General features: G+C 35.9%; 2 protein-coding genes across 7 annotated transcripts in view; both read left to right on the forward strand.

Annotated features, from left to right (window-relative positions):
• The first annotated feature begins 2,914 nt into the window (after positions 1-2,914).
• LOC135645154 (uncharacterized aarF domain-containing protein kinase At1g71810, chloroplastic-like) lies at positions 2,915-21,742 on the forward strand. 4 transcript variants are annotated; one of them, XR_010498682.1, is made up of 23 exons: positions 2,915-3,374; positions 3,459-3,503; positions 3,948-3,986; positions 5,578-5,748; positions 5,838-5,990; positions 6,138-6,173; positions 8,309-8,352; positions 8,654-8,744; positions 8,835-8,876; positions 9,001-9,109; positions 9,241-9,355; positions 9,782-9,831; positions 9,908-9,986; positions 13,138-13,188; positions 13,326-13,467; positions 13,644-13,688; positions 16,940-17,044; positions 17,142-17,183; positions 18,062-18,244; positions 18,684-18,803; positions 20,711-20,816; positions 20,903-21,032; positions 21,427-21,742. XR_010498682.1 is itself a non-coding variant. In XM_065163265.1 (22 exons), exons 1-21 carry the CDS (start codon positions 2,994-2,996, stop codon positions 20,813-20,815), a joined length of 2,148 nt encoding a protein of 715 aa, XP_065019337.1. In that variant the 5' UTR covers positions 2,915-2,993; the 3' UTR covers position 20,816; positions 20,903-21,742. The 4 variants fall into 4 exon arrangements, 2 of the variants coding, with proteins under 2 accessions (XP_065019337.1, XP_065019346.1); XR_010498684.1 differs by having other exon boundaries at positions 20,903-21,025; XM_065163265.1 differs by having other exon boundaries at positions 20,903-21,742.
• Positions 21,743-22,822: 1,080 nt separating this feature from the next.
• The window catches only part of LOC135582885 (very-long-chain aldehyde decarbonylase GL1-9-like), a 3,898-nt gene continuing 2,082 nt past the window's right edge, over positions 22,823-24,638 (forward strand). The window contains exons 1-2 of one of the 3 annotated variants that reach the window (XM_065163281.1): positions 22,823-23,249; positions 23,396-23,631. In XM_065163281.1, coding sequence (XP_065019353.1) covers positions 22,979-23,249; positions 23,396-23,631 — 507 coding nt within the window. In that variant the 5' untranslated portion in view covers positions 22,823-22,978. Of the gene's footprint in view, positions 23,264-23,363; positions 23,632-24,638 lie in introns of all 3 variants that reach the window. The other 2 variants (XM_065163296.1, XM_065163286.1) reach the window with 2 other exon arrangements.

Here is a 24,638-nt window from a genome sequence, read left to right on the forward strand (position 1 = left end):
GGATGCGGATGCGGATGCGGATGAGATCCTATAATTAGCACCCGGAAGGACATATTTGAATTAAGAAATAGTCATGTGTTCATTATAGAACTTATAGCCAATAGTAATTATGCCCTCTGTATTATGTTAAAATATAAAATAATTATGATTTTTTACTTTATGTTGTTTGTTCATAAAAAAGAGTATAACAAGGATTTATTGAATTATTTCTTAGCTTTTGTTGAGTTTGTTGCATGATTTAATAAATATCTAATATTATCATAAGGGGATGGTTTATATTGAATTTTAAATTAGAAGTGAAACTGAGCGTGTCTTGACTTAATTATTGCATTAGGAAATGCGATAGCGTAATTAACATAAAAGCAATGTTGATGGGTGGCTAAATGATGAAAAATATATATTAAAAAAGTCAATACCGAAAATTTATTTGGGATAGAAATTGGTCAAATGATGAAAATAAATAGCCAATATCGGTCAACATTGATAGGAAAAATATTATTAATGTAGTGTCCAAAAGATGAGATTCATCTTTCATTTGTTTATCTACGTGGACAAGGATTTCATAATTTACATTAGAGTAGGTTGTCTCATCATGTAATATTTCATAATTTATCTTTTTATAATCAAATATAAAAATTAATTTTTTATATAAAAAAATAACAAATATTTTTTAATCACTTATATTCACACTCACATAGAGATCGGATCGAAAACCTCTTTATACCTTAATTTTTTTTTGTAGGTGTCACTTTAAAAACTTTATATTTTTACGAGGTATCTTAGATAATTAAATAATTATGAACTAATCACGGCATCAATAAATTCTTCGCATAACAAACATATTAAAAATATGTTGATGGGGTTGATTTCTTTTAACTTTGTGTGAATAAAAGATAAATATCATATTTTTAAATACTTATAATATATTTTATTATTTTCGCCTATCTCTTATGCTTATTTTTTAGATGAACATTGGTATCTCATAAACCAAAGCTTAACTATTAAAACCACCTTTATAAATGCAAAAATAAGATTACGAATATCGAGTCTTCTCTATCCATGTAATGATTCTTTCTACTTGTACTTACTTTTAATTCTGTCTTTATCGTTTAATTTACATTGAACTTCGATATTGAAGGTAAAATATAATTTGAAGGGTGAACAAAGGACAATTAAAGTTTTAGGAACATATTAATAAAAAAATTAGGTCCATAATTGAAATAATCAGTTTAATTTCTTCGATAATCCATCTTAATATAAAATAATATTATTATCAATTAAGTTTCAAGATCATTATACCAAAGGCGACTTTCCGAAATAAAAATCTTCTTTTTGGATTTTTTTATTCGAGAGAGTATCCCTTTTCAATTATCGTAGGACTTATTATGAAATTTTCAATACTTCCATCAAAATACTATAAGTTTATTTAAGAATATTATATATAAAAAATAATTTTATATAAGTTAACAAACAAAAACAACTAAAGAATAAGAATTATATGTTAGTTGCAGTGTTTTTGACACTTCAACCAAAAAATCGTAAGTTATTCAAAAACACTAAAAACCAGCAGAAATAGACTTAAAACCCACAGAAATAAACTTATATAGAAAAATAAAAATTAAATAATTATCATTATTGGTTTATGAATAAAAATAACTAAATATGGAGACTCTTTTTTTAAATAAACTTATAGTATTTTTTGGCACCTCCATCAAAACATTATAAGCATATTCAAAAATAATTTAATTAAAATAAATAAATTTATAATATTTTTGGCACATCTATCATGATATTATAATTTCATTAAAAACGTCATAACAAAGGCAAATATAATATGAACAAACAAATAAGGAGAGTTTCATATACATGTCAGTTATATTATTATTTTTCAAATACAATAATTATATTTAAAAATTATAATTAAGGAATTGTTCACCCTATTCATAGGTTCAAAATCAATTGATTAATTTACTCTATCTACTAAAGAAAAAGCTATTGTGTCATGTTAGAGATATTTTGGAGATTTTTAAAAGATGAAGGTGCCTCTTGAAGAATATGAAAATAATATATTTCGAAAAAACTAAAAAAAAGGTTTTCCTTAATTCATCCATTTACCTACTATAAGCTAACATATATTAAGTACAATAGTCTATTCCAAAAATGTTGAATTTATAGTGATGACATATGCATACTAAAATGAAACTTAGAGGGGTAAATATAAAAAATACTAATTATAAGGAAATACATGTAATTTTTTTTATGAAGAATGTATTCTAGTACTAATTGTACAGCATCTCGATTATAAATAATTATATTTATATACATATAAAAAATATACATGTAAAAAATATATTACCTTATACGTGGGAGCTAATTATAGATTATAAATAGTTATATTTAGCATCTCGATCCTTATACTTTTAAATGTTATATTAGAATCCTTATATTTATGAAAGTGAAATATTTAATCTCATTTATCCTCGTATCGTTAATTTTATTAATAAAAATATTATAAAATTTATTTTTGAACACATGTTAATTTTAGCATATTTTGATTTACTATTGAGCATGCACAGTATTTTCATCAACAGAATTAATGATATGAAAAAAAAATATTATATATTTTATTTTTTATAAATATAAAAAATTAATATTATTTTTACAAATATAAAAATTAAAAATATTAAAAATAATTACAGATAATATGTAATTAGCCATATACGCAGCCCGTTAAATTGGAAACAAAATTAATATGAGCAAGTAAATCCAAGAAAAGGAAACGAAGAGCCAACGAACGGTCCATATTAACCATGGAGCTCTAACAATTCCTCCTGCATCCGCCACGTGGTGGGCCTCCCCGATCACATAAAATAAAGGGATCAGGAAAAAGGAGCAGAAATGAGAAAACTTCTGTTTATCCAACTTCTTTGCTTCACTATTGTCTTGAAACTCCACCGTTGTCTCATTGGGCGTCTCCTCTTTCTCTGCTCCAAATGCTTCTCCTCCTCCCGCCATCTTCTTCCCTCTTCGCCTCCAGATTCAAAGCACATGGATTCCCCACTCCGGGCCGCCTCGACCGCCAGCGGATGCCTCTCCTTCACACCCCTCGGCGGCGGGGGAGCCGGCTGCCGGCGCTCGCCAGCTCTGACGACGTCGACGCCTTCACCAAGTACTCAGGCTATCTCTTCGAGGGCGGCGCGTCATCCGAGGCCGAGTTCCTGGACGCGTACGACCTGCCGTTGATCACCTCCATCTACCGCCGGAAGCCCTTCCTGGTCTTGCGACGATTCCTCCAGATCAGCACCACCTTCGGCCGGTGGTTCACGGTGCGGTACCTCGACAGCGTCTCGGATCGCTCGGATGAGATGTTTAAGGCGAGTTCCGTCCTCCTGGTTTCGATTCGTTTTCTTTGGTTCTTTTGATGGAATTCTTTTTGAGTTTTTATTTTTTGGTTGCAGACTAGGGCGGCCGAGCTGCGCGCAATTTTGCTGGAGCTTGGCCCGGTATGATTCTTGTCCTAGTTCTTCGAATGCATTGTTGCATGCATCTTTGTCGTGTCTTCTAAATGTTCTGCAATTAGCCACGAATTCAAGAATCTTTGAAATTTCTGTTTCGACATAGTAAAAGTTGTCATCGTGGGATGAGTTCTTTTCTGTTGGCTCATAATGGCTTTTAGTTTGCTCTGAGATTACCGGCTGAAACCTACCTATTTTCTGTCAACTCATCGAATAGGTCTGGCGTGGAAGACGTTCTAAGTATCCTAGTAGACCTTTTGCAGCGTTTAGTAGTGATTTAAAACATTCTAATAACTGCAATGCCATTATTGGTCAGACTACACAAATATTTCATTGCGACAAATTGCTTTATTTTGGGCACTTGTCATGGTTTTTAACCTGAATGAGAATCAGGCTCTATTGACTTCATTTAAACAATACTACTTGCTGCAGGCATTTGTAAAAATTGCTCAAGCGGTTTCATCACGACCAGTAAGTTCACATTTCTACCTTTCCCATATGACTACTTGTGTATCAATATTATTCTCCCAAATCACTTGCCTTTGTTTTTAATGATATCTAGAAATAAATTTAATCAGACTGTTTCTTGTTATATGGTGTTGTTTTCTATAGATTCAATAATCCATATGAAAGATTGTTTGCCACTGTATTTATAACTAACTACAAAGATTGTTTGCCACATGTGGACCATCCGAAATTGGGCAGTCTGCGTGCTACTTCATTCCCAGACCTATAAATACATGTCATTATGTAATGGTCCAAGTGAATTACATTCCTTATTCAGGATACCTTCTTCTTCTTTTTTTTTTTTTTTTACAATATTGGAGTACTTGCATAGAGGGGGCTGCTCTAGAAAGTCACGTGGATAGTTTTAAACTGCTTGATGCTGATTGGATCTCCAAAATGTTGCAAAGAATCTTTGGCTGAAATAAACATATAAGTTTCCAAATTGACTCTTGCAAAAGTTATATCGTCATACACTAGGTACCTCTCTATCAAGCTTGATTATTGGCTAGATCTTCTGATGTTCCCTACAGAAATCTTTTGCAGCTCAAATAGGGGGGGGCTGTAACTTTGTCTTGTTTCAGCCATCTTGAAACAATTGAATGGCCTTTTCTTATTGGCTTTTAAGTACCAATTTGCTCTCAAAATGTGCAGCTAGCAGTCATTACTCATATTGAGAGCTATTGTTCTTTTTATATGTAGCTTTATCTGATACATGGTTTTCTCCACTACAATGATATTTTCATGACTATGTTGAGTTGCTGACCAAGGATTGAGGTCTTGGTCCGATAATGATCAGTATCGGTGCATTGAGTGTTTGCTTAGATAGCTTGGTACCATCCTGTACAACTGCAAGTGAAGAGAGAACTACGCACCAGGGAGGAGACAAAGATGACGGGAGGAGGTGGTGACTGCAGGTAGGGCAGGGATGGAGGGGAGTGGTGATGCAGGTGAGGAGGAGGAGGCATGGAACGAGAGGCAATGGTGTAGAGAGAGAGACCAATTGTCAGAGTTGAAAAAAGGACACAAATACTAGTACTGGACAGTAGGCTAGAGCTTGACACCGGCTACTTCTGGAGTAGGGTAATCTTACTGGTCGATACTTCTGGTATCAGATCACCCAGTCTGCATGATAATCGGCCATCAGACTAATAGGTACCAGTCTGTATCAAATGGTACAATCAGCTTTTAAGACCTTAATTTTGGCTAGGATTGAGAAACAATGAGAATTATCATCTAATATGATCACCTGCAGAGCTATTTATTCCAATCTATCATTGAGTATTCAAAGAATTTTATTTTCAATTGTCGAGCAGTCATTTTGTAATTTTGTAGTCATATATAGATTCTTTTTTGTCCCATTGTGAACTAATTAGGTACTACGTCTCATCTTTTCCATTACTTGAACATTGTTAGAGAGAAAGGAAAAGAAATGGGTGTTTCTCTATAACATGACAATTCAAAGTTCCATATCAAATTTTAAAATAATATCTGCAGGGTGCAGTTTTTCTATGTATCCTTTTCTCGGATGTCTATGTTTGAACTTCTTGTCCTGTAGGATGTGATTCCACCTGCATATTTAGAGGAACTGTCATTGTTGCAAGATCGCATAACTCCCTTTTCAACTGAGATTGCCTTCAATATGATAGAGAAAGAGCTCGGACAACCAATAGATATTCTTTTCTCTGAAATCTCACCAGAGCCAATTGCTGCAGCATCTCTTGGACAGGTTCTGAATGCATAAATGATTCTCTTGCGTTTAATAACATGAGAAAACTGAGATATAACCAATTACAATATGTTTCTATTGATTGATAGGTTTACCAGGCTAGACTTCGTTCTTCTCGAAAAGTCGTTGCAGTGAAGGTACAAAGACCTGGAGTTCAAGCAGCAATTTCATTAGACATATTTATCCTGCGTTATATTGCAGGGTTTGTGCGGAGAGCTGCCAGGCTTAACACTGATCTTCAGGTAGTGCAATGAGTTCATATTTGTCTCGGAAGTCTATACTTGTGGTCAAACCATATTCATCTGTTAAGCTCTTCTTTTGAAGTAAATCTGAAGCTTTGCTTTTCCAAACTGAGGTTCTGAAATAAAAATTCGAGGAACTTCTTGCAGGCTGTGCTGGACGAATGGGCATCAAGTTTATTTCGGGTTTGTAATCCACCTTAAATTTGTTTAATGAGTATGCAACAAGGATGAAGAATCTTTAGAAAATTACTGTTTACCAATATGAAGCTGTTGTGGGAAAACCTTAACTGATTTCAACATCAAGTTTTTGCTCAATTTTCTTCAATCGTGTTGGCATGATGATTCAAGACATATGTTTGTTTCTTGTTCGTCCTTACTCCTCACAGCATTTTGGAAAATTGTTTTCGAGTTTGAACGTTTTTGCCTAAGCTCCTCTAGGTTCTTCAAGTAGCAATAACCTGATTGAAGCATGAATTTGTGTTTGCTTCCATATGATCTGGCTATTTTGGCAGGACCACTTGACTTCTTTACCTTTGTTATACACTGTTTGATTATGTCTGCACCAACAACTACAACTTGCTATAATCCTCTATTACTTGGGCCTGACTACAGATCCTTTCTTTCTAGAGCTATAATAAATGAGCAATATCACAGCCATCAAATGTCTTATTTTTGTCCTAAAGTTCTAATAAGGGCTTGCTAGATAGTAGATATTCCTCTGTCTCTTCTTGTACCTCTAATTTGAGATTTCTCACCTTACCTATTCGGTGTACTTACAGGTTTTCTCACGTTGAAAACCAACTATATAGGTTGGTAGAGACCAGTTTGTTGCTCGTCTAATGGCTGATTATTATGCAGTCCAGGCAATTTCATCTATTTCAGTTTTACTAATTAGTAAACTTACCACACCAAAGTTACCAGTCAGCAAGCTGATTGGCACCGTGCTATCTGATAAGCATTCCATCGAATACTGGTACTTGTCATACCCTTTTGTTGCCCTTTTTTCTTCCTCTTCTTTAATTACTTTGCTTCTCCTCCATGCCATCACTGCCACTCCACTACTTGTCTGCATCACTATGTCACCACCTCTCTGTTGCATGGTATCACTCCTCGTCCTCCGCCTCTGCCTGCTTCTCCATCACCACCAACACCACCTCCTCCTCCCCTCCCCCTCCTTTCACTCTCTCTGGTTGTAGTGGTTCAGTCAGATCAGAATGGTACCGTTCTGGCCGCTGGTTGCTGTTTCTACTGGATTGAGATTTTAATCCTTGAATACCCTTAATGTTTGTAAATGTAAATATGTCTTATTCTTTTCTTGTGAAACCATGCATCTAACTCAATATCCTTATCTTAGCGACATTGACCTTCTTGAATGCTTTTACTCAATTGTCCAACATTCTTATCTACACTTCATAACTGGCCTTACGACTTTCTTAGATGTTTTTTGTGACAATTCAAGGGGCATACATCTATCACAAATTATGCTAAACTTCATTCTTCCCTTTGATAAGTATGCTTTTTTAGCTTATAAACAATATGTTCTTCAGTTTCTCATCATAGATATTGGTTATGTTTTTGCAATACATAAGATGTCCTGCTCTTAGTTTCTTGAAAGTATACTGCTTCCTGAACGGTAATTATTAAAATGTCAGAAAAGATGTTTGACAATAAAATCATGAAATATTAAAATTCCTCTTTAATGAATCTAGAATCTAAATAAATGTTTCTGTGATCACCATCTGTATAAATAAATCTAAGTTAGGTTTCTATGATCATCATCTGTAGATCAGACTTTAACCTCTATGATTGTTGACTTTGACTCATCAATAAGTGTACTGGTGTACGTGCTTGTTTATAATCCCATGTGAGATAAATGAGTTCATCTTCAATACACTTCCTTTTTGTTTAGCTTGGATGGATATAAGAGTTTATATCACTAACAAATTTGAAATCTCATAATAAAGTTGTCCCCTGACTTAAATCCATATATTCCCTTTCTGTAAAAGTGTAGATATTATGATCAATTTAGCTTATTCTGCTCATGCAACTGGTCAGAGGCATGAGAAACCATCTGTTGGACTAACCTTGTGCCTTTTCTGCTTTCTTTCTAGTCTTCAGATCTTCTTTCAAAAAATATGTTTAGAATGTTTTCCCTTCAATGAACTTTTTGTGAGTTCTAGTTTTTTTCAATCCGGGAAGTTTGGATGTTTTTTTTTTCCAATTTACACGATTGCTAATGCATCTCTTTTCCTAAAATCAAATTTGTGAATATATGCTTAGTGCTTCTTATTGAACACAGGTAAATCAATTTAATGCAGGAGATGGATTACCGTGCTGAAGCAATGAATGGACTAAAATTCAGGTAGGAACCATGTGGCAATGCTATCAACTTGTATTTCCTTATTTTGGTGCTTTCATGTTCACAAGCAACCTATGATGGCCTTTTCAGGTTATTCTTTCAGTAATTGATGGTTTCTATTGTTATATTCAATGGGATGAAGTGGATTCTTGATTAGTTGTGTCCATTTCATGGCAAAAGACATCTACAGTAGAAAATACTGATGTTGAGCACTGATAATTTCAGAATATGACTATTAGTAGAATCAGAGGTTATGACTATTCAAATACATTAAATTACATCTGTTGAATGTATGCTCAACTAGGAAGCTATATGGAGGACTACAGGATGTATTTGTACCAGAAATGTACTTAGAACAAAGTAGTCGCAGAGTCCTCATCATGGAATGGGTGGATGTGCGTGCTCTAACTCTTTTTTTATTTGTATATTTTTAGAGATTTCTTAAAGAATGGTGTTCATTCATGTTGGTTGTGCGAAATATGTAGGGAAATAAATTGTCGGAGGTCAAAGATATTTATCTCATTGAGGTAGAAATCTGGATTTAAATATTAGATAAGTTTCCTTTCATTTAATTCTATGTTTTGCGATGTTTTTTTTCACTGATTAACGTCTTCCTTATCGTATGGCATCATGATCTTTCCAAAATAACAGGTAGGAGTATATTGCTCGCTTTCTCAGCTTTTAGATTATGGATTTTATCACGCGGATCCACATCCTGGAAATCTTCTGAGGACATCGGATGGGAAACTAGCCTACTTAGGTAGGTTTAACCAGTATCTGTATGGCTCTAAACATGCATAATAAAATTAACATTGGAGCTTGTATATTTTTCTGTAGCAGTTGCATCTCTTAATACTGATTGTTGCATTTCTTTTTTTTTTTATGTTCTAGATTTTGGAATGATGGGCGAATTTAGGCAAGAGCTTCGAGATGGATTTATTCAAGCATGTCTTCACATGGTTAATCGTGATTTTGATGCTCTTTCAAATGATTTTATTACTCTTGGGTAAGATGATGCTTGATGTAGAACTCTGATTTAGGAAAATGGTAATCAGAGGCTGGTGTAGGTAACATTAAATTGCATCTATTTTCTTCAGTTGACATGTGATCCGTGCCCAAATATGGGAAAACTACACGACAATCAGGCAAACATGATGAGTTTATATGAATTCATTGAGATATGCATATTTGTTAAATATTCATAATATGACAGAAGAAGATTCCTTTGACGACCTACTGTAGTTCCTTTAAGTAATGCCACTTTCAGTAATCTGGAAATTTGAATCTTACTGGTGAATTACAAATGCAGCACAATCATAGTCTTATCAGTGTAGGTTGTCACGAAAGCTTGTTACTTGTGACAATAAAGAAGTTTATGATACTAACTCTTTTCATGTGATCTGTAACATTGGCATAATTTTGTGCTTTACAGTCTCCTTCCTCCAACTGCACAGAAGGATGAAGTTACCAAGGCATTAACAGGTTCTTTCTGTTTCATACTGTAAACTTAATTGTCAAATTAATGACTTGTTCATCTGAAGAATCAATTCATTTGCAGGTGTTTTCCAAAATGCTGTGAACAAAGGAGTTCGAAATATAAGCTTTGGAGATTTGTCGGGAAATCTTGGACGAACCATGTATGGTGCTTTATATCTTAAAGTTCTTGTTATGGTAATATCAAGAAGCTTTAGGCTATAAGATGAGACACTTTTAATAATAATGAGAGGCGATGCTAGTTTTCATCTATTTCATTAACTTTTATTGTTGCAGTAGTGAATATGACTCGTCAATCCAACTAATATATCTTAGAAAACTTTGAATGTCCATCAACAAATGCTTTTGATCATAATGAGAACTTTAAGAATTCACGGAGATGTTGTTTATCACTTTAGCTGGTTGGTTTAGGAATAACAAGTACCAATATAATCTTATAATCTGGTATCCTCTTTTCATTTTGGATCCTCTTCCTTGTAAGGAAAACACATGTTTGAGCCTATAGATAGTGATCTTCTTCTCAGTATTTTTAACTTTGCAACATGTCGTTGATTTGCTTGAAGACAGTTGAACATCAGAGATTTGAACTGGCCAACTAATTAGTTTATTCAATTTCTATTTGATAAAAAGGAAAGTAGTTGAAATACAATGATATGAAGCTTGTTATTGATTAGTCACTCCATCTTTAGTTTGTCCTCATAACAAGTCAGATTGTGTTTGAAGTCTTCTTATGGATCTAACGAGACACTGGGTTCTGTATAAGTAAAAGCTCATGCAATTCAATCTTAGAAAGACAGTTATATATAATAGACTTCTTACTTTCCATCAATTAGATTCTTATATGGAGCACCATATTAATAATATGCGCAAGGTTTGCAGTACCGCTCGGAATGGTTTGGTATGGGTGGTATTTACTAGTTCGATATTCAATCAGTTCGTAGATCAGGGATAACCGAGTGGTGCAAGTTGTGTACCAGGCTATTTCTTGTTTTATTTTTTTCAACCATTTTTGTAGGTCTTTTCCTAAACTCAGTAAATAGCTGTGTTGTAGGGAAATCTAAGAACGATATTACATGTGCAGCGAAAAAATAGAAAATAAAAATCCTTAAATTTCCCATAAATTGTATTCATCGTCGTGCGAAGATTAGTACGCTAAATCTGTAAAACCGAAAACTACGTATATGAAAGATTGTGTTTTACCTAGAGAGATCGAATATCCCTGAATTCCTGCAGATTTGTAGGAGAGGGTGAAGGAGGTCAAGTGTCCCCCTCTCTAACAGTGATCCACACAGCAAGACTGCGATGACGCTCCTCAAATCTCTGCCTACTGTCTGAGGAGGAGAAGGAGAGAGGAGAATAAGAGATAGCAATCAAAAGAAGCTCTAGCCTACGAACCTTTGGTTCCATCTTATTTATAGAGGCCCCCTGTCAACTTAACCCTAATGTATCCTATCATATTAGGTATTGGATCTTCATCAAACTACTCAAGCTTCTTAGATTAGTGGATCTCTATCCAATAATCTCTCATTGACTATTATTTGGATCTCATCCATAGGATCAAATAATTCAGGGGCTTATTGGATATCCAATAAGATAGAGACTCCGGTGGATATCTCATATCCGAACCTTTACTCATCGCAATGCCTACCATATGTGTGTGACCCTTTAAGCCCAATATCGAGCTGACCGTGAGTCATACCTATCAGAACTCCTTCTGGCTTAGTGAATTATTATTTTTATAATAATTCACTCGACTCATCGACTGCGGACATACTAGGCCACTACGCTGCAATGCTCATACGATACAGGGGAATCCAATCAAATACCCTAGAGACTGTATACCGGGCATGGTACTATTAGGCCCATACAGTTTCTACTCGAGTCTCGCTCTAATCGGATTTTCCTGGAGAACTCTTTCTCTCTCAATCCGAATGACCATGGTCAGGGATTTATCTGAGCAAGAACACATGAGATATTCCTCTCATGACACCGAGAGTAGATAATCCTCTATCGACACTCAATAATCCTTGTAAGGTTAGCTACCACTTCCGATAACCGACTGTGCTAGATCTGGGACCTCCAGACCTATAAGTCCGGTATCAAAGAGTGGAGTTTTCATACAGGACATCCTTGGTGTCTCAAGTCTAAGAATCAAATACACCACTGGAACTACGGAATCACTATCTGACAATAAAGCATCATTAACCATCTAGCATTTCGTGAACGAATCAATCAGTGAACTTATTTTCCAATGAGCACCCGCATTGTATCCCTAGTGTCCCCACACGAGCAGCTATGAGACCAGCCACCTCCATCATATGTACGGGTATACAGTACATCAGTCAGTCCGGTTATCTTGATGTCCTTCTCGAGCAACCTATGACCGGAATTATATAGGATATGTGTTTAAAGGTGAATCGGTCTCATTATCGTAATCTCATCACGATCTGATTCCCATTGCACAGATCCATGAATATCACAATATATTCATGCAACATGTAATATAAAGTGATAAAATGTCTAATAATATAATAAGCAGAAAGAATGCATATTATGTCACACGTGTCATCACTCATGTGATTTGTTTGCAGGGCACCTATAACCAGCGTGTGTAACAACACTCGATATGCCTGTATGGACTGGTATGGTACTGGTCCAAGCCTTAACTAGCACAGTATTAGTCTGAATGTTGACCGGTACACTACCGATACACAAAATTATGAACCTTGAATATGTAGATATGCAATTGGAAATAAATATCTTTTCCTTCTGTAGATGGATTTTTATAAAAATGAAGATATTTGGCAATATGTTAGGTGATGAGAATTCTCTGGAGCCTATCTATGAAGAGTATAGGATCAAGAGCAGAAAAGATCTTAGTGCACTCACAAAACGAATGAACTTCTCTACCAGAATTATATGTTGTCTGAATGACTACACTAGCTCCGTATTGGCCCCTGCTTTGAATTTTTGGTGATAGTCAGTATATGTTATCAAAAAGACGTTTGTATCATTTTATTTTGTATAGTAGATTACCCTTAATTAAAGTTACCCTGTTACATTGGCCTGAATCATATATCATTTTTATAATAAAGTGGTGCTTGTTATACTTGGCTTCTCTGATCATTTCAACACTGCTGAAGTTTCTTTAGCTTTTATCTTCTATATGAAGCAAGCTTTATAAGGTTAAATGGAGACTATCATACTCCATACATTAAATTTTTCTGCTGCTCATTTTTTCCTGCCCCAGTTTGAAGTTTAACTAATTCTTTATATTTTCCTAATGTTGTTCAGGTACAAATTTAAGTTCCAAATACCATCTTACTTTTCTCTCGTCATTCGAAGGTAATCATGTGAAGCGTAAAATCCAGGACATACAACATATTTAAATAAAGCCATCTTCATTCCTTGTCGGTATCTAGGAACAAGGATGGCCACTTCATGTATACCATTGTTCAATTTATATTTTTTTGTTTTCTCAGTCTTGCTGTTCTTGAGGGCATTGCAATCAGTTTTGATCCAAATTACAAAGTCTTAAGTAGTTCATACCCATGGATTGCAAGAAAAGTTCTCACTGATAGCTCACCTCAGCTGCAATCTACCTTGCAGACTCTCCTTTATAAGGTTTAATATATTTACATTTCCTTCTTCAGATCATTTATTAAATTTACAACTTGTGCTTACTTTAGTATCTATAATCAGGCGTTGTAGATTTACATGCTGGACATTTCAGGATTTAAAATCTTTAACTCGAAAGCCACTTCCTTAAACTAACAATGATCCCTTTTTCCCTCTATCAGGAAGGAGTTTTCAGGATTGATCGTCTAGAATCATTGTTAACCGAGGTTGGCTGTTTCTTTTGTTTTTACATACACATACATTGAAGTTGCTTAGCACAACAAAATGTACATGATGCAAAGACAACGATATTTAGGTTGTAAAGTCTACTCATTACAACATACAAACTATGCAAGCAACATCGTTTGTTTAAGTTGCCAGTTTGTCACTACTGGTTTTCTGTTTTGATGGGAAACTTATCTTAGATATTGATTTGTCTCTTCTCCAAGTACTAGTGATGATGTGTATGCTAATACTTTCCTGTTGAGAAATTTTGAAGTAGGAAAAGTGTTTGAGTTGGTCTAATTTACATAATGAATGCTTGCAAGTGTCTGGGTATAGCTTTTTAATGAATAATGGAACTTTCTTTAAATTCATGAAGCCACAACCAAGTTGTTGTAAACTTGTAATTACATTAAGCAAAGCTTGATGCCACTCTCCTAACCTTGGAATTTAGCCTCATTGCTACATTCCTAAGCTCAATCAGAGTTAGCCAAGCAACTTGTCCACAATAACATGTTAGACCAATGTTCTCATTCTGGTTTTCCTGGAAAAAGGCGAATATCAACCAAAGAGCACCCACTTCAACCTGCTTCTGCTAGTGGCATAATAGATAAAAATATACAAATTCATGAGATTATATAGGCTTCATTGGTCATTGTTGATTGATGTATGCATTGCAAAGCTGTCTTTTTTTACTTAGAGATAAGCTATCCACGTTTGATTAGGAATTCCTAACCAATGGAAGTTATGAAAGAAAACATCATGTTCAATAGACGTGATGGGGAAGCATCCTTGAAGATTTGAAGGACCAGGGGAATAAAGATAGGACAGGAAAGTAGAAAAAGGAGTGCTACTTTCCCATGCTGTATAGCCCCACTAAAAGTTCTTTGTTAAAAAATCCCACATTATAGTACCAAAATCCAGGTACATTGTTATTAGATTCAATGGAAAACAAGATTGAATTACTTTGTCCATCGGCTAGGTAGATTTAACCTTCTCTTAATTCATCTGTGGTTTAGATTTATAGGCCATAGCGAGGGTCCATGAAGAAGAGGGCTTGCGATCACGAGTCCTAGTCTCATCCTTTTATTTTATTTTTTAATTTTTAATTAGCCTGGATTGGACCATCTGAAATGGGGACAGTTGATGTACTAGTTCACTCCTGGACTGCCTGGTATGTACAGGTCTGTGTTACGTACATGAAAATGAACAAAAAATGGAGAATAACTCGCACATGACTGTTATATAAAATTCAGTTCTTTTCACGAAGAAAAGCCCTGAAGAAGTCCAAGAGAAGCTCAGGAACCTCCATATGAGCTCATGATGTACATGAGGAGCTGGTTGATAAGGAGATAACCTACAGTGGAATGTCTCTGATGAGCAAAGGCACCCAAAAGCAAGGTTCGCCGAACCGTACCGTACCGGCGTTTCGACGCTGGCTCGGTACGGTACGGTACGGCGTACCAAGCGGTATACCGAGGTGTACCGCTCGGTACACCTGATTTCACCGATTTATCCCTCCGAAAATACCTGAAAATTAAAAAAAAAGTTAGGATAGAGTTTTCAAGTTACAAATAAATATAGTAATAGTATAAGTTTAGCAAAATCAATGTAAATTTGGTAAAAATAGCATCACATATCTTTTTCGGGCTTTGAGGTAGTCTTGTTCGAGGTTCGTATTTCAGCTCGTTATAGATTGAAATATCTATAGAAAAATCAGTTGAATTGTTAGACTATTTTGTTACAATATAAACTCTAAAATTCAAATGAATTAAATAATCATATATCTAGATATACCTGATTGTTAATTCTACCACCAAAACGAACGACGGGCCTCCACGGGTGGTGGATCGGGGTCCTCGATCCGATACATATCAATATGATACTTTTGTTGGACCCAATCATGAAATTGATCCCATGACATAGTGTATTGATACACCGTATGCCATTGATGCATCAATGTGATACTGATCGTAGATTGATCGTCATAAATCATATTTGTCCGAGGCAGCTCTTGAGGCATATATTGGTGTTGTTCTGTATCATGCTGTTGCTCAGAGAAGGATGACCAACTATCACCATACTGTTGTTGCCCATATGATTCTTCATAATACGATGGCTGTGAATACGATGAGTCTCTTTCTGTGTCTATATCATGTATGCTCTGTCGCATTTGTTCATATTCATCCACTGCCTTCCCCTTCTCCTTTCCCTTCCGCGCATAAACTTAACCAGTACCTTGTCGAGTTCCATGATCTGAATCTTGAGTGGCATGTGTAAAATATTGCTCCTCAGTCCATTCACCACCCTCAAGTTGTGCAGACGAGACCAACGACTGCCCGGTATCACCGCCATCATCTGTTGAGGCACTGCTGTCCGTGTTGCTGTCATGTCTCTGGACCGAACGAGAAAGAGAATGTGATTGTGAAGGTGTCTCGTCGCCCGACTCGATTTTTTCCAACGATGCAACTGATGCTATTGCCTTCCCCTTTGCCTTTGCACGTTGGGCGGACGAGTGTGACCGTTGGGTATCGGTAGTTCCTCGAGCAGTTTGACTCATACCTCTTGATTAGAAAGTTCTTCCTCTTAATCTTCCCAAATTTACCTCGATTGAATTCACAAATCGTTGTTTTATAGAGTTTATGAGAGAAAAGAAATGTTTGAGAGAGAGTTTAAGAGTGTATAATGAAATAGGGGAGAGAAGATTAGTTTAAATAGGAGGAGAAATGGAATTGACCGTTGGAGCACTGTAGCACTGCTACAGTGTGGTAACGGTCGATTTCGACCGTTACCGAATGGTATCGGGCGGTAACGGTCGAAATCGACCATTACCGAATGGTACCGGGCGGTAACGGTCGAAATTTCGATCGTTACTGCCCGATACAGGCTTTTTTTGGTGTACCGCCCGGTAGAGGGCGGTCCGCGTACCGGTCGCCTCTCGGACCGGTACGTACCGCCCGTACCGGGCGGTACACATCGGTATGGCGAACCTTGCCCAAAAGTACTACAATTGATGGTACTTTTACATTGTTTATGCTATCATATGACATTGAACAGGTCTTTATCATCAGTTGGTGGTGCAGTTTTGTCATTGTGAAGGAATAATGCCTTTTTATATGCTTTTTGGATCATAATAGGAACTCTAGCATAAGTATTCTCATATATATATATATATATATATATATATATATATATATATATTTATTTATTTATGTATGTATGTATGTATATAATGGAACCTTAAATAATTTGGCAGTCACTTCGTGCGAAGACCGAACAATCTCTTGTTAGGAAAGAAGTGGAAGATTCTGATTCAAATAAAGCAATAAAACAAGTACTCTCATTCACATTGACTGAAAAGGTGACAGAATATTTGCATTGACAATTTATTTTATTGAGCTCTGTCGAGCAGTTGAACTCACGGGACCTGATGTTAGTAGTAATCATTCATTTTTCAGGGAGCATTTGTCAAGGAAATACTTCTGCAAGAATTTGCTAAGGTACATTATATATGTTTATGTTGCCATTATTATGATTATTTCTTATGATGCTTCCTTAAGGTTATAATACAAATTAGAGGACTATAACTACCATAGTAGAACTACTTCATGTAAATCATACAAACTTGTCTTTTGATATCTCCTCTATGCCAGACATTAATTTCTTGGATGAGATAAACAGAAAACGAGTCTACAAAAGCTTGCTGCTTCAGAACAAGGACAATATTTAGACCTGACTATATCATTGGAATAGTCATAAACTTCTCTCTTTTCTTTCCAGAATCATGATTCACAATATCATTGATAGAGACTAACCAGAATAAAATTTAATTGTTTGTTTTGATTATGAGAGAAGAGTTATTCTTGACATCCCCAAGTTACATGTCTAGATAATTTTTCCCTTAAATAAATCTTGAGCAATCAAAATTTCTCTTCAGACCTTCCAGAAATTACAATTGAAAGTTCGTCTTCTTGTATGATATTTATTTTTTCATATTTGTGTTGTATATTGTCTTTATATTTGTTTTCTCTGCAGTGATTGACTCAACCTGATTTATTGATACTGAACCTTAAAATGTTTAGAAATTTTGGCAATTAACGGTAAACTCTTTGTATGAGGGTAATGTTGGAAAAAAAAAGGAAAATGTCTGTGAAGATGCAAGGAGCATCTTGTATTAATTGTCTTTTCACAAAAAAGTTTAACAACTGATACTGCCGCATTATAAAAAAAACTTTTGACATATGAATGCTGAAAGAATATTATCCCAGTATATATCTGATGAAGTATATAGTTGGAAAATCTGCTACATAAAGAAGCATCAGAATTCCAGATACTTTATAATATCAATAATTAAAGATAACTAGTTTCTATTGTGTAGGGAATAGATGCACTTGGCTTAGCAACTTTGGAAACTTTGACATCTGCTGCTGCTGCAAGGTTGCCTTTTACCATTGGATATTCATCATCCTTCATGGATAATGAGGACATTGCCAACTTGAGAACTCTTAATCGCCTTCTTCTGCTGCCATACAGACTTCAGAAGAATGAGAATCCAAATTCAGTAAGATTGTCATCTTATTATACTATCATTTTTGACACTTGATGGTATAATTCATGTATTGTTAGCGTCATCACATATCACAGCTAGCTAAGTGGCACAGAGTTAGGTGATTAGAATGACAACAAGTGCATCATTAGCATGTTATGCTTTTCGAATGTTGCCATGAAAGATATACCATATTATCAAAATTTCCACAGAACATTCTTGAAACATCTGGTCAGATTGTTCATGCTAGTTTGTTGAGCATTCAAATTTTCTTTGGCTAAGCTATATATTTTATCTTGCTGGAGAATACTACTCTAATGCTTTCCAATCATCAGGACTTTTGCTGATCAAGAGGTTCAAAACTAGCATTTTGAATAGTTCCAAAATTCTAGTCTTCAATGTTCAATAGAAGTTTTTGATTTGGTCTTCGTTTGAACCTGAAATTCTTTTGCAGGAAGTAAACTATGCAAATTCTGGAGAGAACAAAAATGCTTCTGTGGAGGAGCTATCTCTCGTTCTATATCAAATGACATCTGCACAGGATATTTTACCAATTCTTTCTGTCATTCCTGAGGTAAGGATGATATAATTCCTAATTCTTTATTTATGTGTCTGAACTATACTCTGTACTTGCATGGTAACTATTACACAAAATACATGTGTTTATCTGTTGTGGTTCTCTCACAATTGTTTTTATTATTGTGTAGTTTATTATAGCTGAATTAACTTATGTTCCCACAAGCAGAAATATGTCTTTGCAGATATCTCAGTTTGTACATCTATGCTTCACTAATTCACTGGGTGTTTGTCAAAATAGGTAGGTATAGAGTTTGCTGCTAGTATCTGTTGAATCTTTGAATGCAGGTACTTCTGTTGGTGACCTAAGTTTAAGCATGATTAAAGTATGGAATCTTGCCAGAAGGCATTTGCTGGTCATGCAGTACTTAAGTTTTTTGACCAAAGGACATGGAAGGCAAATGAGTCAAAGTGATATATTAGAATATCGGTAACATGTAATGGCTGGAACTGGCTATTTTTTATTACATGATAATATTTCCAATAAACAAGAAACTTCAGGTGCAGGTAGGCCAATTGAGGATGTTCGTCTTGCAATCCAACTATTATCTGGGCAGACTGGTCAAGTATTCTTGTTAGATTTAGCAATCTGGTGCCATACATAGAGGATATGAAGTCCTATGCTAGAACACGGTGATAATAATGAACTGATCAACAAACGTAAGACCCAGCAGCAGAAAAATCCCATGAAAAGATTTTGAAGGAAAAATAAACCAGGGAAACTGAGCATGTCGGAGAAGAATGGTCCCGGTACAAAGTACAATTTTTTTTGTCAGAAAATGCATTTGTTGATTTATTACTATCCCTGTGACAAACTGAAGCCTACAAAATACAAATTTTCATGAAGTTTAAAATCCAAGATGAGCCATTGGAAGACAGCAACACAGAAGGCAGCAAATGCTCTCTATTAATAGGGCTAAAGGAAACAATAAATCAAGTCCATATCTGAGAGCTTGAGAATTATGGAGATGGAAGGATGACCCTATATCGTGATCAAAGCAGAAGAGAAATCTGAGCTATTCCTCAAACTAAATGCAGGAAATGACATCATTGGAATAGGTGGAGTTTAGAAGATCAGAAGAGAAGATATTCTTCAAGATATCACATTAATACAATGGATAACCAAGTCATCATGCATCAGGGTTGAGAGTAATTGAACTGCAAAATAAATAGATGTTGCAAGGTCTGATGCAAGGTTCGCAATACCGTACCGTACCGATATTTCGACCTGGGCTCGGTACCGGTTCGGTACAGTATACCGAGCGGTACACTCAGGTGTATCGAGTACTGTAGTACTGCTACAGTATTACAGTGCTACAGTGCACTCGGACCGGTAACAGTCGGTCCGCGTACCGACAACCTGTTGGACCGGTACGTACCGCCCGTACCCGACAGTATGGCTCGGTACGACAGACCCTGGCCTGATGTAAAAATGAGTTTGTGAAAAACTCGGGAGATCCTACAATGTAAAGAGCAATTGTCTAAAAGTGGAAAGGTGCCAAAAAATTTGAAGAGAATGGACTCATTGGTCATTATTAACTGAAACAGATCCTTCTATTAGATGGCAATTTTTTGTACTTTAATCCATTAGTAGTCTAGCACCACTCAAGTTCATGGACACCATGGACCCATTTAATCCATTAGATGGCATTAAAAGAACTAGTATGGATCCTCTAGTATACTTGATTCATTCTCCTTTATGGACACCATGGACCCATTTACCACTTTCATGTATTGCTGAATGCAATGCTGCATTCAGCCAGATTTTGCAGAATTGTTGGCATTCATTTCCATCGAACTATTAGCAAATGTGTCTCATCCTTCATTTATCTGATCTATGACTGGTTAATACCAGTGGATATTTACTTTGTTTTTATTTGTTCTTCCTCTGTTCCATTCTGGCAGCTTCCTTCAGAGTCGCAACAACAACTGGTTCGTCTACCAGCAGATTTAGCTGGGAGGCTGTTGTCTCGTGTGGTAGCAAGATCTATCAGACGGATTTTTGTATAAGGCATGTACATCACCACAGATCTGCTTTACTTCCAGAGATCATCATAACCCTATAACTTATCTAATTGTTTTCACATCTAATTGAAGTTGCTTCCAAGGCTCATTATTTGGCTCGCCTCCAGAAAGGGATTAAAGGGACTCAAAGTGATGCTTCGACTTGTTTATTGCATCCATGGTTTTGTTTTCTTTGGTAATCCCAACCACTGCAAGGTAAAAGGTGATATCTTTCCCTCTGAAAATTATGTTCTTAAACAGAGTTGATGTGTATACATGTATATATAGAATTCAGTGCATGCCTTGATTGCTTCTAGCAATATCTTCTTCAGTCATTAATTGATTCAAGAGGATCGAGATCACTGTATCTTGTTTAGCTTGAATTGTGATTCGAACGGTAGAGGGTAGATAAATGTGTGACTTGCATTTGAACAACTAGACTGATGCAAGTAGCCAACAATAAGGATTCCTGGCAATCCATGCATCTGTAATAATCAAGAGAAATGCTGTTCATGAGATCCGTAATGGATAATATTGTCTTTGATCGTTAGCAACCTCTTGGATCTGTTGATGTGGTGCTTCTATTTGTCCACAAGCTGATGCACTAATTACGTCAGATGAAACCATTATAAACTGGGATATGGAGTGGAACATTTCATCAGCATGGAGAACTAGAATCCACCGCAAGGGAAGTCTAAATCAACTGCTGCTGCTTGAAGATGAGTCACACCAGATAACCTATCAGTTTGGTATTGACTTCAATCATTCCATGTGAAAAATATGGTTTTGAGACTACATTATGAGAAGATATTTGATCACCTGTGATGAACATATCCATTGTGGGGTATGCTTTCCCTGCTGTTGCTCTTTAACAGTAAATTGTTCTCTTGGTGGTAAACATGGTGCATCAAAGAATCTGATTCATGAACAATATTATCCTGTTCCCTTGTTGATCTGCGCTATGTTGCATGGCTCCCATTTCAAGTCAAACTTTGCTGGAACAGTATACTCTCTCACATCATGTCCTATTATGATAGTTGGATAGCAATGAATTCCAAAAACTTTTTCGAGTTATGTAACTGGTTGGTCAAGTGAATTTTCTGCAAGAATTTGTTTGGTATAAGTTGGCATCAGGATCCCTTCTCAAGTGAAGGAAGAACAAAAATACATGGAACATATGCACTCTCCTGCATAGAGAATTCTGAGTCAATTTCTTGAAAGAATCTTCCAGGAAAGCTGAGTCGAGTCTATCTCGATCATCATTGAGATAGATGAGCTGAGCTCATCTCAATTATTAGGTGGCCATCTTATACTATATTTTCTCTTCCTAACCTCTTCTTTTCTCACAAAAGTTATATGATCCCAAATCCTGCGTACAACACATTATGTTTTTTTTCCAAGATAAGATATTATATATTACCTACAGAAATGATTACAAGCGACTCCGAAAACATACATCGTCTCGGAAATATATCCATTTTATTATACATGATAAAAAAAATCTGTAGGTCAATTAATTAATAATTATGTTACATAAAATAACAAAATTATCTTAAATAAATAAATCATTTCTACTACATTCAGAATCAACTAAGACCATAAAGTCATGCAATATATTTTTTCTAAAACCAAAACAATTTCATCTATCAACATCAAAAACTTTAATTCCATAAATCCAAATTCTTTCTAAATATATACACTTGCTAAGATTTAGTTTTTTTTTATTTTTTTATAGAGTAAGTGGCAAGATTTGAATTCCGAAATTCTTTACCAACTAAGCTAGTCCTACTCAACTTTTGATCACCACCAAATTAATATTTATGATGTAAAATGTAAATTTAATAGTCGATTTGTTGCTATCCTATCCTCTCTATTAATATATCAAATTGAATAAAAAATAATAATTATACAAAAAAAAAAGAAAAAAAAATAATGAAACGATTGCTAACAGCTTATCATTATCCATATCACTCGAAATCTTATCAATTTGACCCACAAGCATATAGAAGAATTGAGAAACAGGAAAAAGGATATCCTGTGGGCTGTTCCTAACGAGAGGGAGTCGAACACTCATTTCAAAATGCTGACAAATCGTGCCATAATCTACATGAATTTATAGCCTGCAGGTAAAACAGGAAGCAAGAACCAAAAGATACGTGGCACCAGAGCATGGTGGTTGGAGAAGAAGAAGAAGATGATGATGATGATGCACCTGCGAGCTACATGTCGCTTGAGGTCGCTTTTCTGATTCCTGCAGCCGCAAGAGACGGGGGAGGGGAGAAGCAAGGGAGGAAAAAGGCGCCGCCTTTCCGCTTCTCTGCTCCGCCGCCCAAAACTCCCACCTTGTTTCGGTTCTCGTCAGATCCGCACCGAGTTTTGATCTTACCCTTCCTAAAGATTCGACCTTTGTTTGCTTCCGGGCTCCATCAATCGCATCAAGGTGACGTTTCCGAGGTCTCTTCCTCTATTGCGTGAATCATGCGTTAGACGCTGCGTTTGTTGTACCCTTATTTGTGTGTGGATTTGCTTGGCACTTGCTCTTCCGCCTCAAAAGAGAACCGTTCTTGTCTTGGTGCTCCGCTTCAGCGAAGATGGTCTTCTGGGAAGGGTGGATCAGCGATGAGTTGATGGGCACCTTTTCTCCTATCGTGGTTTATTGGCTATACGCCGGAATGTATCAGCTGTTGCCGCCGTTGGACCAGTACCGGCTGCACACAAGGAAAGAGGAGGAGCAGAAGAATTTGGTGCCTCTGTCCTCCGTGATCAAGGGAGTTCTACTGCAGCAGCTGGTTCAGGCGACGGTTGCAGGGCTGATGTTCTTGGTGAGCAGTTCAAAATCCTTAAACAATGGCTACTGATGTGGTTTCCATAAATTTAGTTCTAGATGAAGTCAATATTAAGTTGAAGGATCTCGTGATAATTCTTTTCGTAAAAAAAAGTGTAGATTTTGATGTATATGGTGTAGTATTCAATTAAAATGGATGTAAAATGTTTGTCTTGATCGATAAATGATTCTAATAAAAATGTTGATAGGCAAATGATTCTAATAAGGCCCCTTTTGGTTGTCTTTGGTCCTTATCTAAGTAAGAGAGCCTACTTGTCTGATAAAGTAGTTAGGTTGTGTAGATGTTTGTAGATTGTGACCTGTGTTAAGATAGATAGTGTGAGTACCATTTCTTTGTTTTATTGTTTCCTATGCTCTCTTACTTGGGAGTTTTACGAGTCACCAGAGGGTTTCTGTTTTTCATTTTTACTTCAGATTATATGGCATTTCTTCTCGTTCTATTATAAATAATCATTTGAAAAGTTTGGTCCGAAAGTAGTTGATTGCATTGCATATCATTAAATGTTTGAGTACATATTTGCTACTTCTGGGTTGTGTTGGTTAATGCTTAAGAACACTTTGCTCATTTACATGGTATGCCTTTTGTTCCCTTTCTGTAAAGCAGTTGAATCTTTTCCTATCATTTAGCTCTTCTTAACACATGATAAATGATACAATTATTTTGTGTTTGTTTTCTTGGGATATAATTACTGCTGTGCGCCTCATATTTTCTTCTATAACATACTCGAGTATTTGTGGATTTTCTATTTGTTCTGTCTTGTTAAATTTGGAACAATTTAGGAACATTAGTTGAACATGAATACTGCTACTTAAGGGCATGTTTGATCACTAGGGAGGGAGGGTTATCAATCAGAAATTTAATAGCTGGCAATGTCATCTTTGATCAAATTTGGTTTGGGAATGACAAGTAGCCAACACTTAACAGGGAATCTTTGATCAAATTTGATCAAATCAGATTGTTGCTTTTGGCTGGATCATAAATGT

The sequence above is a fragment of the Musa acuminata genome, chromosome BXJ1-4 (genome assembly GCF_036884655.1).
Source record: "Musa acuminata AAA Group cultivar baxijiao chromosome BXJ1-4, Cavendish_Baxijiao_AAA, whole genome shotgun sequence".
Classification (NCBI taxonomy): domain Eukaryota; kingdom Viridiplantae; phylum Streptophyta; class Magnoliopsida; order Zingiberales; family Musaceae; genus Musa; species Musa acuminata.